This window comes from Martes martes (assembly GCF_963455335.1).
Source record: "Martes martes genome assembly, chromosome: 7".
Classification (NCBI taxonomy): Eukaryota; Metazoa; Chordata; class Mammalia; order Carnivora; family Mustelidae; genus Martes; species Martes martes.
The window spans coordinates 100,878,626-100,893,161 of NC_137894.1; the positions used below are offsets into that span (position 1 = coordinate 100,878,626).

General features: G+C 48.1%; 1 protein-coding gene across 1 annotated transcript in view; it reads left to right on the forward strand.

Moving 5' to 3' along the window:
• The window catches only part of SAMD4A (sterile alpha motif domain containing 4A), a 206,189-nt gene that overhangs the window by 162,147 nt on the left and 29,506 nt on the right, over positions 1–14,536 (forward strand). Inside the window, exons 5-7 of the mRNA XM_080809589.1 lie at positions 4,933–5,042; positions 7,219–7,305; positions 13,794–14,127. Coding sequence (XP_080665715.1) covers positions 4,933–5,042; positions 7,219–7,305; positions 13,794–14,127 — 531 coding nt within the window. The remainder of the gene's footprint in view (positions 1–4,932; positions 5,043–7,218; positions 7,306–13,793; positions 14,128–14,536) is intronic.

Below are 14,536 nucleotides of genomic sequence, written 5' to 3' on the forward strand. Positions count from 1 at the left end.
GGCTGTTCCTTCTGCTCTGGCCAAAAGTAGACAGGCTTCCATAATATTGATGCTGTTCCTGGACTTCTGCTTTGTTTTTGAAAGGAATCTTTGCCCTCTCACTTCAACACTGAAAAGTACGTCTCTTCTTACCCTCACTCAGCTGGTTTCCTCTTCTCTCCTTCAAAGACCAAGGATGTACTTGTATCTTGGGGGGATAGAGAGAGTTGTCTGAGAGTAGCTCGGCTCTCTGTGGTGAATGGAAGTTGCTCTCCTGTCTGCAGGTATCAGGACCACCATGGGTGAGGCTTATTGTGGAAATCAAGGCTGTTCATGTTTCTTTCTTCCAATGGCGCCTTACTCCCTGCCCTTACAAGGCTTCCCATATTGAGCCCTTCTGCAGTATTGGTTCCATCTTTCATTCTTGTGGAGCCTCTTTGTTTGTGAGGCAGTTGACGCATGGCCCGTTGAATGGTATACGCAGCCATTCTGGCAGCAAACATTTGAAAAAAGCAGCTCAGGTTCTAATTGGACCCCAGCCTCTGTGTGAGCTGTTGTACGTGCCACAAAGCTTCTCTGTGGCTGGTTTGTCCAAATTCTAAAAGGGAAATAGAAACCAACATAATTGGAAATTGAACCCATTGGTAAAGACCAGCACATAAACACAGAGCGTACAAAAGATGAGTGTAGCGCTATTACCAAAAATGGCCATGTGGAGATAAACCACTGTGGACTGCAGCAAGATCTAGAAGGAGCTTCATGAAGGATGGACACTGTGCATGGGGACCCACCATCTGCATATGAATGGTGATACTTTCTCCCAGAACCTACCCTTCAGATTTGTCCTCCCAGTTTTCTTCATGGGCTTCTCTTCTTATCCCTTCCCCGAAATACCTCATGCTCCCAAGGCTCTATCTTGGCTCGCCCCTTTTCTCACTCCATGCTCTTTCCCTGACTGATCTCACCACTTCCATGGCTTAAAGTCCACCACCATACGCTGCTGACAAGTTCTCCCGCTCAGACCTCTCTTCAGAGATCTTGTCCTGTTGACTTCTTCACCTAGATGGCTCAAAGGCAGTGATACTCAGCTGACATGAAGTGGAGCTCAGCATTTCTCCCTTGTCACCCCAAATCTGTGGCTCCCCTATTCTTCCCCGATCTTCAGATACACCCATTTTTATCCTATTCCTTGCCACTGCCCTTCCAAGCCGTCTCCCAGGGCTTCAGTTCATCTCCTGGTCTCCATTCCCACATCCTCCAGTCCAGCCTTTACATGGACAGCCATCATCTTTCTAATATCCTCATCTGATTGTGCCTCTGTTGCTCAGATTTCAGCAGGTCCTCATCACCAAAGACCAGGTCTGCCCTCTGTGTTTCAGCATTACAGATCTCAATCATCAGGCCCTGTGTGCTCCACCTTGTACTAGCCATTCTCTATCACCCACTCAAGTGTTTGCTTGACCCCAAATGCTCTCTTGGTTCTGTGCTTTGCTAATATGCTGTTCCTGCTTCCAGAGAGGCTTCCTCATCATGGTCTGCCCAGTGATTTCAAGGCTGCTCCTACTGTGAAGTTATCCCTCACTCCCCAAGTGAAATCAAAATGCTCATTGTTCTGTGCCCACCTAGAACTTGGAGTTGACCTAGAACTTGTTCTACAACTGTTATAAATGTATTGTTTGAGTCAGTCATTCTCTCTGGATTAAAATTTCTTTGATGGCAGGGACATGCTTGGCCCCCATAGAAAACACTCAATAAGGGTTGAGTGGACAAATATCAGGATGTTCACATGTGACAAGGAAGTCAACCTGGCATATAGCAAAAGCATCTTAATCTTTCTCACACTGTGTAAGAAAGTGATTTTCTAGTCTGAGACCTCCATTGTTAAGTCCAACAGAAGCAGCCCAGTGGAGGCTAAATGGCTGTGTGCCAGCCAGAGCCGGGAGCCCAGGAGGCGTGCATCCCCCTGATCATGTATCAGCACCTTCAAGAAACACTCCTGCTTGTCTTTTCGTTCAACCATAGCCATAGCTCTTCAGAATGAAGAAACAATGTCTGAGGTTATACGAGATGGTTCTCAGCTTTGCATCCACCTGTGGCACCTGGACCATGGGAAAGGATCTGAACTTTTTGTTAGGCTTCATCTCTGGGTAGCGTCTTAACAGAATCTAGCATCCAAATTGTTGGAATTCCTGGCTTGGGAGGCATGGAATGGTGTGGGTGCTCACCTCTCTGGTTTTTTTTTTCCCTTTTAATGGAGTTTTGTTTTAATCCCTGGCAAAAGAAGGTGCCTTGTCTCCAAGCAGGGGGTGAAAGATTAGTAGGCTGTTTTCTTAAGAACTGGGATTTCCTCTTCTTTGTTCATGTCTGAGGAAGGAGAGCTCTTTAAGCATGGAGCACTGAGCGAGGCTTGGAGACATTTGCCGTACAAGCAGAGTCAGCATGTGCCTGCCTCAGGGAACAGTGGCCAGTGGGTGCTTACTTGGAAGATATACACAAATAAATTCTCCAGAAGGCCTAACTCACCATGTTGTGAAGTTGGTAGGAAGACAACTGCCTCTGGCCCACATTTTCACTAAATGGGTGAGGCAGGCTCTTCCAACCCTCTGACAGGAATTCTAGTTGTCCAAATCTTTTTTAGAAAGGAGCTAGTACTGACTGGAGTGCTAGTCTTGCTGAGTCAAGATTTGCACCCTACTGTCCCCAACTCTCAAAGCACCATATTGCCCTCTTGGCTTATAAAATGCCCACTTTTTTGACATGATTTAGTAGCTCAGGATTCTGTTTTACCATGAGTGGCTTTTGCCTGATAACACTAGGGCATCGGTGAAAAGTCTGGCCCATGAGATGCTCCGTGCTCTGTGACAGATTGTGCCCAAGTGTGCCATGGGGGTCACCCAGACTTTGCTGAATCACTGAGTTTTCTGAGCAGCAAGTAGGGGCTTTTCAAAGACATGAGTAGCCAACATGAAACCTGTGGCCAAAGTGTTGACAAGTCACTGGCCCCAAAGCTGGAGCTTTGGTTATTTGCTGCTCACACTGCAGAAGGATCAGCATTGTTTCAACAAAAAAACATGGTGGAGAATGAAGTCTGGTAAGATGGGTCCAGGATGCCACAGGAGGGAAAGTACCAGAACCTGAGCTGGCAGGGCCTGGAATCTATGCAACCACAGTTTGAGTCAAGGAGAACTTAAGCAGTTGGTACTATGTGCCTGGGGAAGCCTTGTCTCTTTGTAGTTCCTGATGGTCCCAGAGGGACTCTCTGCTTGTCATGGTAGAATGAAGGGCCTAGAAGCACAGAATCAAGTTGATTTCTTGCCTGAAATGACTGAGTTTGGTCTTCAAAAGGCATTGGGGATATCCAGTTCTGTTTCTCTACAGGTTCCCCTTCTTCAGCCTTTACGGTACGGCAGATCACAAGGTAGCCTTACCAGGCCTACCCTCCCCTTGTGATCTTTGAATTTTGGGAGATCATCAAATACCCACATTCCATAAGCTTAGGTCAGGTTCTGTGGGGAGGCTGGGCCTGATTACAGAGTGGGCCAGTTTTCTTCATCTATCCCAGTTAACTACTTTAAAAATTGGAAATTGGAAGTTTCCCACTTACTCTGGGTGTTCTTCAGTGCCTCAGAATAAAGCACTTGGCACAATAGACAGCATCTTGTGATCAACATGGTTAGTAATGGATAATACTTCATAGGAGATGTGAATAACATTTACCCAGTGCTTTAACATTTCAAAGTACTTTGATGTCATTGTTTCCCCAGCCCTACCACTGATGGGCTGTTTGGTCCTCCTCTCACAAGAAGTTGATACAGGCAGGAAAAAGCCAGGAGGCCGGAGGCCTGATTCTAGCCCCATTTCACCACATACGTGCTCCATGACCTAGACAATGACTTAACTTTGCCATCTGTGAAATGAGTGAAGGGTGGGGGAAGGGGATTCTACAGAATTCTCAAAGATCCTATTTGCTCAAAAACTCTGAATTAAAAGAGCAGGGGCAAGTGCTTTGTTTTGGTTGAACTTAGCAAGGTGATAATTCTCATGGATTTTGATGCAGTTACTATTTAATTTTCCCAACTCTAGAATCCAAAATGTGGGCTTATTTCAGATATGCTTTGGAGATTCTATTATCCTATGATCTAGCCAATTTGGGGGCCTTTCCAGTCCTGGTATATCTGTAGTTAATATTCAAGGAAAAGGTCTGAGACACATCCAGACACATTCCATGGCCTGGAGAAATGGTCACCGCGTGCGCGCGCACACACACACACACACACACACTGGAGTGAAGGTTTTGGAGTCTAGGATGCCCTTGCTCCCACTGGGGCGGAGAAAGGCAGAAGAAAGATTAGGCTAAGAATGGCAGCAACTCCACCCATGGACTCTCAGGGTTGCCTGGGTGAGCTCTTTTCTGTGGAAGTGGCAGAAAGAACACATGGAGAGCTACACTGAACCTAGAAGGAAATCTTGGAGAGGAAGACTCGTCCTATGTAGTTTTAACATTCTAAGTCACCTCTTTCCAAAGGAGGAATGAAATAGTCTGGCCAAAGCAGTGGTTTTTGTCATGTTTTTGGTCATGAACCGTTTTGAGGATCTTATGGAAGCTATGGATGACCTCTGTCCAGAAGACTACTCCTATATTCACAAATTGGGATATAATTCTAGGGAATTCCTATATGCCCTGCAGCCCGTGGACCCCAACGTAGCAACTCCTAGTCTAAAGTAGAAGAAGGGAGCCTGACAGTGGGAATGTCAGGGCTAGACCAAGACTTCGAAGTCCATAATTTGTTGCCAAAATGGAATTGAACAAGTAGTAACATAAAGGGTTTTTTTTCTTCTTTTTTCCCCTCTGACCATCACCCTCCTGTCCGCTCTCTATTCCCACATCTTTTGTCATCTCTTCTTGTTCCCTTTCAATTTCTCTCCCCATCTCTCACGCATCTTGCCCCGCAGATGTTCCAGCCTGGTTAAAAAGCCTCCGCCTGCACAAGTACGCCGCGCTTTTCTCCCAGATGACCTACGAGGAAATGATGGCCCTCACCGAGTGCCAGCTGGAGGCTCAGGTAAGGGCTGCAGGTGACCATTCCCTGAGAATTTGCCCCAGATGGAACCTGAAGTTCCAGCTCAAGACAGACTTTGTTCAGACCCATACCTATCCCCACCCAGTAGCTTGCCTTGTTCTAGGAACTGCCAGGCGCTGGCCCACATTACGTGGTGATTAAGGCTGAGTTCTTGTCTTCAGCGTCCAGTAGGAGGTGGGGGACCAGCAAATAACTGGAAGGCAAATAAGGCTCAGTGAGAAAGAGGATGAAAAAGGTAATACCTAGGTGCATGCTCTAAGTTCAAGGTAGAGTGGCCTAGAAAGAACATCTGACCAAGGCCCCAAAGAGTCTGGGTCCCTGCCTTTGCTTTTCCTGCCTCCTCCCTCCATCTGTGGGACAAGGGGTTGTTTGGACTATGACAGATTGGTTGTCTGTTGTCCAGTCTGGTAATACATCAGCTAACTTCTAGTAGTTAATAATTAGAAGCACCAAGTCATGTTTAGAAGTCACCAAGAACATGTTCAGATTGGACATAGTTGAGATCAGAGTGAGTTGTGCCAAACGTTTTTTTCTTCTAACTACCTTGAATAACGTGGGACTGACACAGAGAATGGGATTACCCCAGGTCTCTGGTTTCATTTCCCTTCTGAGTGCCTTAAAAGAACAAAGTTTCCCCTTCCTTCTCAGGCATCTTTGCCCAAGTCTGGATGCCAAAGGCTAGGCCAGTCAACAGACCCTCCAAAACTGACCATGTTTCCTACCATGCTGTGCTCGAATAAATAAATCTGACTGATGTCTTTGTTTCCCTTGTTTAAAATGCCACTTGCATGTTTCATATTGACCTCAGTTTCTTTTGAGCAATGATTTAAAAGAATTAAATGTCTGAACAGGCTAATAATATTTCCTTCGCAGGAAGAGGAGATTGTACCCTTTGGGGCAACACTGCTCTCGACTCCTGCCTCCCAGCAGATGCTGGTTTCCCATCGCATCTTCAGTACCCTCAGTTAACCTCTGCAGGCCTGGCTGAATACCAGTATTGAGATGCAAGGCAGAGCCCAAAGTCACTGTACATTCTAGGAGAATGAAAAGCACTAATTCCAACTTCCTAACACTTCTCCTACCACTTTTTGGATCTTGATTGTTCCTTAATCAATCCCAGGGATTAATGAGAACTACTTCTAAGAGCATTTTTTGGTGTTTGGGTCAGAGTTAAGAAAAAAAAAAAACTAAGTCCTCAGTTATTTGACTTGAGAAAAAACAAGACCTAATTGACAGAGAGGGCAAAGCCAGAGGCATGCAGAGTAATTTAATTCACTTGAACCCGAAGTCAAGGCTAAAGAGAAATCTGCCCTCAGCACTTCATCTTAGAGAGTGAGTTCTGCTGTCACTTGAGTGTTAATATCTCTGAAGGAGATGCCGCTGGTGTTCCCATCTTTTCCTTCTGTAAGAGGAATTCTATGAGTAGGTGTAGAAGAAGTCACCAGAAGTTTGCCTTAGAGACCTGACTTAAGAAAGGACCTCCTGTTTGGAACTCTGCTTTATCTCTAATCAATAAGCGTTGAACTAAATCCTTGGGCTCACCACTGCACACCGTTAAGACAAAATCCACAACCCTAACTGTGAATCCTTCTCATTTAGCTCAAGTGATGGCTGAACCAGAGTTTTAGGTTCTTTTCTATTCTTGTTTTCCTTATGGAGACCAAAGATGACCTGTAAACTACCAAAAATTACCCTGTGTTGTACAGTACCTGGTGAGAACCGTTACCAGACTTCAGAGATGGGAAAACCCAGGAAAGGTTTGAGAAAACAATGAAGCTCTGTACGGGATTGGAACCTTCAAGCAACCTTGGGTGGGAATGAAATGACAAAATACAGAGAAGAGTGTATAACTTTAAAATGATCGTTGAAGACAAGAAATTTCATGCTGGGTGGGTAATTGGCTGTTCTAGTTTTCTCTCTCTTTGCTCTCCTAAAGGTCACAGCCGAAGGACACAGGCAAATGTATAGCCAGATATAGTTAGAACATTTAGTAAGGAGAGGTTTATGACAGAGGGGACTGGAGAGAGAGACAAATGGATATTTACTAGTCCCCAAACATAGGAACCAAGAAGACAGTGAAGTACTGAATAGCCTCCAGGAGTCTCTAAACCGATTCTTCAAAAATATGGTTTTAAGTGTAACTTTTATTTAATTACAGAATGTTACCAAAGGTGCAAGACACAAAATTGTCATCAGTATTCAGAAGCTCAAAGAAAGACAAAACCTCCTGAAGTCTTTGGAAAGGGTGAGTGACCACCAGGGGAGGGCGTGTCTCTGCAGCCATGATGGGAAAAGTCTCGGCTGAAGGTGTCATGGGTAGACCTACCTTGCAGAGTTTTTCACCTTGTTTCCTTACCAAAGGCAGAAAAAGAATGAAAGGATTTTGAAGTCAAGTTTCCTGGTTATCCACGTTCCTGTGTAACCTGACCACTGCCATGTACTTACTCCCTGGGCCCAGGCAGGCTGTGACTGGCCATCCCGGGAGACTCTGGCTTCAATAGAAGGCATCAGAATCACTGGGCTGATAAGCACTTATCAGCTGCCACTGTCTCTTTTTGTTTGCTGCCTACACAGGTTCTCTTCCTATCTTTGTATCCAGACATCGCCCTCGTACCAATATCATTTTTGGGATTTGGTGACTTTGTGATTTCATCTGAGGGGCAAAAGAGAGCAAAACTCATTCCCGTGTTGCCTCTGCTCCAACCTGGAATTCTGGTGTAGGCACTGCTGTTGGGAGGTGGTTAGGATTGGCGGGCTGGAAGATCTGTAGGCGCGTGCTCCCTACACAGCCTGAGCAGTGATGTTCTCTAGCAATCCCAGGGTGCCTTTGGAAGGGAAGAAAGTATGGAGCTTGGTGGGGCTAACACAAGTTCTATGAGCACATAAAAATTTTATAATGCAATGGGAGTTTTTTAAAACTGATTTACAAAGATGTGTGTGTATAATTTTACATAGAATATATAAAGTTACCCTGAATGCATATCTCATAAAATATAAAGTAACATATACTTGCAGAATATGCATATATAACTTTATAAGGAAGGTGGCTTTGAAAGCCTTGGGAAAGATAGATAGGGAGAGACTACTCACATGCATGTCCGTACTGAGAGGCCTGTCCTTAAAGTGAATCACAGATGACAAGCGACCTATCTGACTGAACCCAAGGTTATTCTTAATTCTGTTTTATTTACCCGCAGTTTGTCTGACTGAGTGATTGTTGCCATCTTTAATATAAGAACCCATTTTGTTGTCGACCATGAAAAAGCCAGTTTTCTCTATCTCTGTTAGAAAGCCCAGGAAGTGTTCTGCCTAAGGACTAGACAGCTGAGTATTATGGTGAGAGAGGGATCACCCCCCTTTATCTCTGGAGCTTCCCTCAGAAACTCACAGGAACACTGTCACTGAGGAAACGCAGCGACCTGAGAGACAGAGACAGAACTGCTGTTTGTTCTACTCCCTGTGGCCTTGGGCCGACTCAGTGTGGAAACACAAGATCAGCAAGGTGACACAGGTGGCCTGACATGCCGCTCACTTTCTGTCTGGCCCTTGAGAAGCCCGTTGCCATTTCTTACCTTGAATAATATTAATTCCGAAAAAATACCTTCTGCTAGGCTCACTGGAATGGGAATTGCTGAAAAGATGACAAAAGTCACACAAAGTCTGAGGGCCGCTAATGGCCAAGAGAAAAGCAGTAAGGAGTTTATTTTGACATCTTGGGGGAAGAAAGCTTGTGTGTGTATCAGACCAACGCGTTGACCTTGCCTCAGAACACCTGAGCTCAGACACCTGTGCTCATCCCTTCAGGAAATGATGCCCTGCGGGTAGGGATCCTGCATCCACTGAGGAATGAGGCCCTCGGCTCTGTTCTCTCTCCTCTGGGCCCCAGGGCCCTCCTGCTCTTGGAGGGAGGGAGCTGTCCCTATTGTGATACCACTTAGGTCTCCTCCCACAGACTCGCACCAGCCCTTTCTCTGGCATTCCCAGATGTCCCGAGCTGATTATGCTGTTGGAATTGCTGTCATCAGGCCCCTGCCTACAGCATTCTTACCTCACATAGAACCCAGAGATTTCTAAGGAGATAGCTGGGACCCCGCCCGTGGCTAGTTCATAATCAGTAGTCGCTGCAGGTAAGCTGTAGATCCAGAGCACTTCCACTCACTCGCTGAATACGTACTAGGCAGCTGCCTTGGACTAGATTTACCCCCATCCACTGGAGACTAACCGTGAGTAATACAGAAATACGTGTTTCTTGCCTTTGCGGAGCTCGGATGCATGTTGCGACACAGATATGTCACACAGACATCGCGGTGCTCTCACAATCCCCTGTGATCGGCGCCATCGCCGAGGCTGGTGGGGGGAGCTTCCTGGGATCAAACCGAGCACTCTGCGGCGGGGAGGAGGAGGGAGAACATGGAGGGGCCGGCACAGGCTGGAGAACCCAGTAGGAGCCTAGAGCCAGCCTTGGTGGTCCCTTGAGCTAAGGCGGGGGGGGGGGGGTGTGAAGGTGGAGAGGGACAAGGGAGGTCATTTAGCAGAGCATTGGCCTGTGTGCCATGCCGTTTGGAAACAGAAAATGTAGGAGGAGTTGCCAGGGTGGGAGAAGTGGAGGTCAGCTAGACAGATTGTCTGAGGTGCCAATGGGACACTGCGGCGCAAAAGGCAAGTGAGTGGTCAGAAGGACAACGCTGGAGTCCACAAGGGTTTAAAAGACTCATTGTGGTTCATCTGTGTGTAAATGGCAGTTGGTTTCCCAGCAGTGTGTGTTGAGTGGTAAGATCTGAGGACAGACCCTGAGGAGCACCAGAAGATGGAGGGACCGAACAATGCCGGAGGCTGAGCTGCCCTGAGGGTCAGAGAGAGCGTTTGCAGGAGGGAATCCCATCAGGGGTCCTGAATGTGTCCCATACCATGAGGACTGAACACTACCCACCCCAGCCCCCCGAAATCAGCCACCGGCAGGTCACTGGTAGCCCCTGTGAGGAGGGTCGCCAAGAGAATGGAGTGATAGAACAAAAACCCGTGAGCCAGGGAGTGTGAATGGGTGAGAAGGTCATCGGGGAAAGATGTCTGGTGGAAAAGGAAAAGGGAAGATCAGACTGGTCGCCGGGACAGACTTTTCAACATTGATCTCTAATACTGAAAATGTTTCTGCATGCTTTTCATTCACTGTCTTTTTGCAACTAACTCCCAAACTGTGAAGCTGGACCCTTCCCTGGGAACCTGGCCTGGAGGAAGGAGACACACACACACACACACACACACACACACACTCGGGCTGTGTTCCCACAGCTCCCGGTCCTGGCAGCATGCTCATACTGTATGGGCCCAGGAACAGTAAGCATCTTAGGGCGAGGATTCTGCTGTATTTGCTTTAGGTCCTGGCTCCCGGTAGGACTCAGCTGGGGTCTGGTGAATGAAAGGTGGCAAGGGAGTGGGTCTCAGCCGATGCCAGCCTGCTGTCTCCTGCATGAGAAGTCCAGGGCTTCCCACGCAGGGGGAAGGGTGGGGCCATGGACAGTGTGTGAGTGCTGGGATGCTGGCTGCCCGAGTCCTGTCTTCCAGGCGATTTGCCCCTTGCTGCTGTCACGAGCCCTGTGAAAGTTTCCAAAGCAGTCTTCTTCCAAGACCTAAGAAAGCCAGGCAAGGGGTGGGTCAGCAAGTAGCTCCCTTTCCTGCATGCAGGCCCTGAGTTGTGACCCCCGAGCCAAGCACTGGGACAGGTCTCATGGTACCTGCTCTGCCATGAGCTTCTCGGCTCGGCCCATTAGTGAACGGACAGCTTCATTTTGCCTCTTTGTGTTTATAATGTAGGATTATATTTATGGTCTGAAGGATCAATAGAGACTTGGGTTGGTTCCCTATTTTTGTCAACATGCAGAATTAATTCCTATAGCGAGTTGAGGACACTGGAGTGAGTCCCACTCGGGCCATTTTCTAGCTTCCTTCCCAACCTGGGCATGCAGTGTTGAGTTCTAGAATGGATTTCGAAGGGTCATACGTGTAACCCCATGGGAGCTGGCCTAAAGGGCATTGTTAAGTTGTTGGTAGCCAAGTGTTTTCTTGGAGATACTGCTTTGAAGGCTGTGGGCGGGAAACAAAACTCTTCATGATTCCTGATAAGATATTTTACAGAGAGTGTCCGTCATTATTCATTAGGTTTATGGATTCCTTTCTGGGGCGGTTGTCTCCAGTGGAATAAAATGAGATTTGAACTTGGGGCACCTGTATGTTTCCTGTTTCTAGGAGTTTATCTCTTAGCATAATCAGAATCTCCTTCCTCCATCACTGAGTAACTACAGAAGCCTTCGGGCAGGTGACAGGAGCGGGCGGGGGTTGTTTGGTGGCAGGTGACAAAATGTCACCTCAGTGGTCGCTGGCACATGGGGTAGCATGGCAGGGAGGCATGTGATCTCCCAAATAGGCTGGCCAGCTCTGCCTACTCAGCCTCACTCTGTGAGGAAGCTTCATCCCTTCTCTCTCCTTTCCCCCTCCTCTGGCTCAGTCAGGGGCTGGACAAGATCAGAATCCCCCATGTCCTAGGCGCCAGCTATGCAGTTGGCCAGAAGTAGAGGACCTCGACGCAGGGTTTCCCCAGTTCACACACAGTTGAGTTGGGAAAGACAATAGGTGCTCTCCTGCCGTGGGCCAGCTAGCTTACCTCCATACACCCTGCCCAGGTGGATCACCATGTCCAAAGTCAAGGAACCATTTGCATGCTGCCCTCTAGACTCTGGAAGAGGCTGGTCCAGTCTGGGCAGCAGGACAACTGGGAGTGATCAGGAGCATACACACACCCCCCTGCTCCCGCCCCACTGGGCTCCCACATCAGGCTTGCCAGCACAGGCAGTAGGCTAGTCTTAACCTCTGCCATATCTGCCAGGCTTACAAGGAAGGCAGTAGACTCCAAAACCCTCCTCTTTAAAAAAAAAAAAAAAAAAAAAAAAGACCTTTTCCTCTAAAATAGGCTGGACAGTAGCCCTGAGCAAGACTGAGACAATTCTGATGGCTACTTAACATTTCACTTTCCTCAATAACCCCAAGTGCCAACTCAGCTAAGCTTCTGCCTCCAACGTCCTGAGCAAAGCAGGTTCCCTCCAAAGACGGGGCCGGGCTGTTGGTGGTCTACTGCCCAGAACTGAAATGTTGCCTGTCCAAGCCTCCCATCCCCAGGTTTCCTTTTTCTAATTGACTGATTGGGAAGTCGGGATGTAGACGTGATTGTGTTCCATGGGCTTGTGTTCCTTGACATCATCCAGAAATTTTTCTTGGTAAGAAAGGATCCCAGGAATGGATTGGTACTCGTGCTTCAGGCTTTTACAGCAACATCCTTGCTATTCTGGGCTCTCAGAAGACCAAGTACCTCATTAGTAATCAGGGCCCCAATTGTCAGTGTCCTTCCTGGGTCCCAGGGAGAGGTTTGCTGCAGAAGCACTGGGACAGCAGCGGGGCAGAGGGCCAGGCCGCTCACCATGCCCAAAAGACTTCAAGGACCTGACCCCCGGCCCCAAGACTCAGAGCCTGTTCTGTGCCTCCGTGAGCATCTGGGGCACAGATGAATGTCAATCAAAATCCACTTTCACTCTTTTTCTAATACATAATGACCAGTAGATCAAACAGTAGGTACAGAAAGACCCAACTGTATTCTACAATATATAAAGCCATTTATATATTATAGATAACTTCAGGGGATCCTTGAACAACATGGGGTAGACAGGCACCCCCCTGTGCAGTTGAAAATCCATATATAACTTCTGACTCCCCCAAAACTTAACTACTAATAGCCTATTGTTGACTGGAGGCTTTACTGATACCAAGAAGAGTGGATTAACACATATTGTGTGTTATATGTATTATATTCTGTATTCTCAAAGTAAGCTAGAGAGTAGAAAAAATTAAAATCATGAGAGAAAATAAATTCATAATACTGTACCATATTGATTGAAAAATTCCACACAGAATTCAAACCCATGTTGTTCAAGGGTCAGCTGTATCATATGACACATAGATTATACATATTTCTCTCTAGAACAATTCTTCGAGAGGGTGTCACTCCCCTGCTCAAAACCTTCCCTGATGTCCCGTCTCATTTAGAAACACTTCTAGCATTCATGCCTCTGTGCTCAGGCCCTGGTAGCAACTGACCTGATTTCCTGCCCTTTCCCCTCACCATCCGGCTCCACGTCAGGCCACCTTGCTCTGCCTCACATGCTCCAGGCAGGCTCCTGCGTCAGCCTTTGCCCTTGCTGGGCCCTAGAGTCTGTATCCTTCACCACTGCCCCTCGATACCTGTGTTGGGGGCTGAGTGAAGGTGGGAGCGCACAGGTTCCTTTCTGCACAACAAATCATACGCAGGACAGGACGTTACCGCGTGACCCAGCTTTCTTATACAGCTCCTAAAGTCTGTATCTGTCAACAATATAAATGCTTTTCCTAGAAATTCACTGAAGAAGCCAGGGAAGGAAATGTGCCACATCCTTTTAGTGATCACCTCTAGATGGTGGGATTTGCAGGTGCTGCAAATACGAATATGCCTATCCGTATTTTCCAAGTTTTCTACCCAGGCTAATCATAGGACGATAAAATTAAAGTGATTGCATTTCCAAAGAATGTTGCAATGAAGGGGTCGGCAGCTGTGAGTCCTGTCTGGGAACAGCTCGGGACAGGGGAGGGGAGGCACCAAGTTGGGTCACCCCTGTTCCTGCCACTAACAGAGATCTCCCTCTGACCCTCCAGGACATCATCGAGGGGGGCAACCTGCGCGTCCCACTCCAGGAACTGCACCAGATGATCCTGACTCCTATCAAGGCCTACAGCTCCCCGAGCACCACCCCCGAGGCTCGCCGCCGGGAGCCCCAGGCTCCGCACCCGCCCTCACTGATGGGCCCTGAGGGCCAGGGCCCTGATGGCAAAGACAGTGCCTCGGCCACCGGGGTCCCAGCGACCACCTCGGCTGGGGCCAGCGGGGGGCTGCAGCCACACCAGCTGAGTAGCTGTGATGGGGAGCTGGCCGTCGCCCCGCTGCCGGAGGGGGATCTCCCCGGGCAGTTCACACGTGTCATGGGGAAAGGTAGAGCCTGATTCTCACACCTCCCGCCCCTTCCCCCCACCTCCAACACCACTAACCAGAGCCCTGGGTTCCTGAGAAGCTTTCCCAGAGTGCAGGATAAACCTGTCGGGGTAGAGGCCATTAGCCCGTTTACTGACAAGGAGAGTGAGGTTCAGAGGTGGTCATTTGGATCTGAACTCTGATCCCTCTAATCCCCAAAGGCGTCTTCCTTACCCCTGTCCCCTTTCTCTCCCACTCCCTCAGACCAGGGCTTGCTGGGCCCACCTGAGGCATGGCCATGCCTCATGCCTGCTTGTGGTCCTCTGGGTGAGAGCACTCTTTCCACCTGGACTGCCCTGGGCCTCCCCCATGAATGGCACCGTGATTACGTGATTATCCTTGAAAAATCCCAACGCTAGAAGAATTTGTG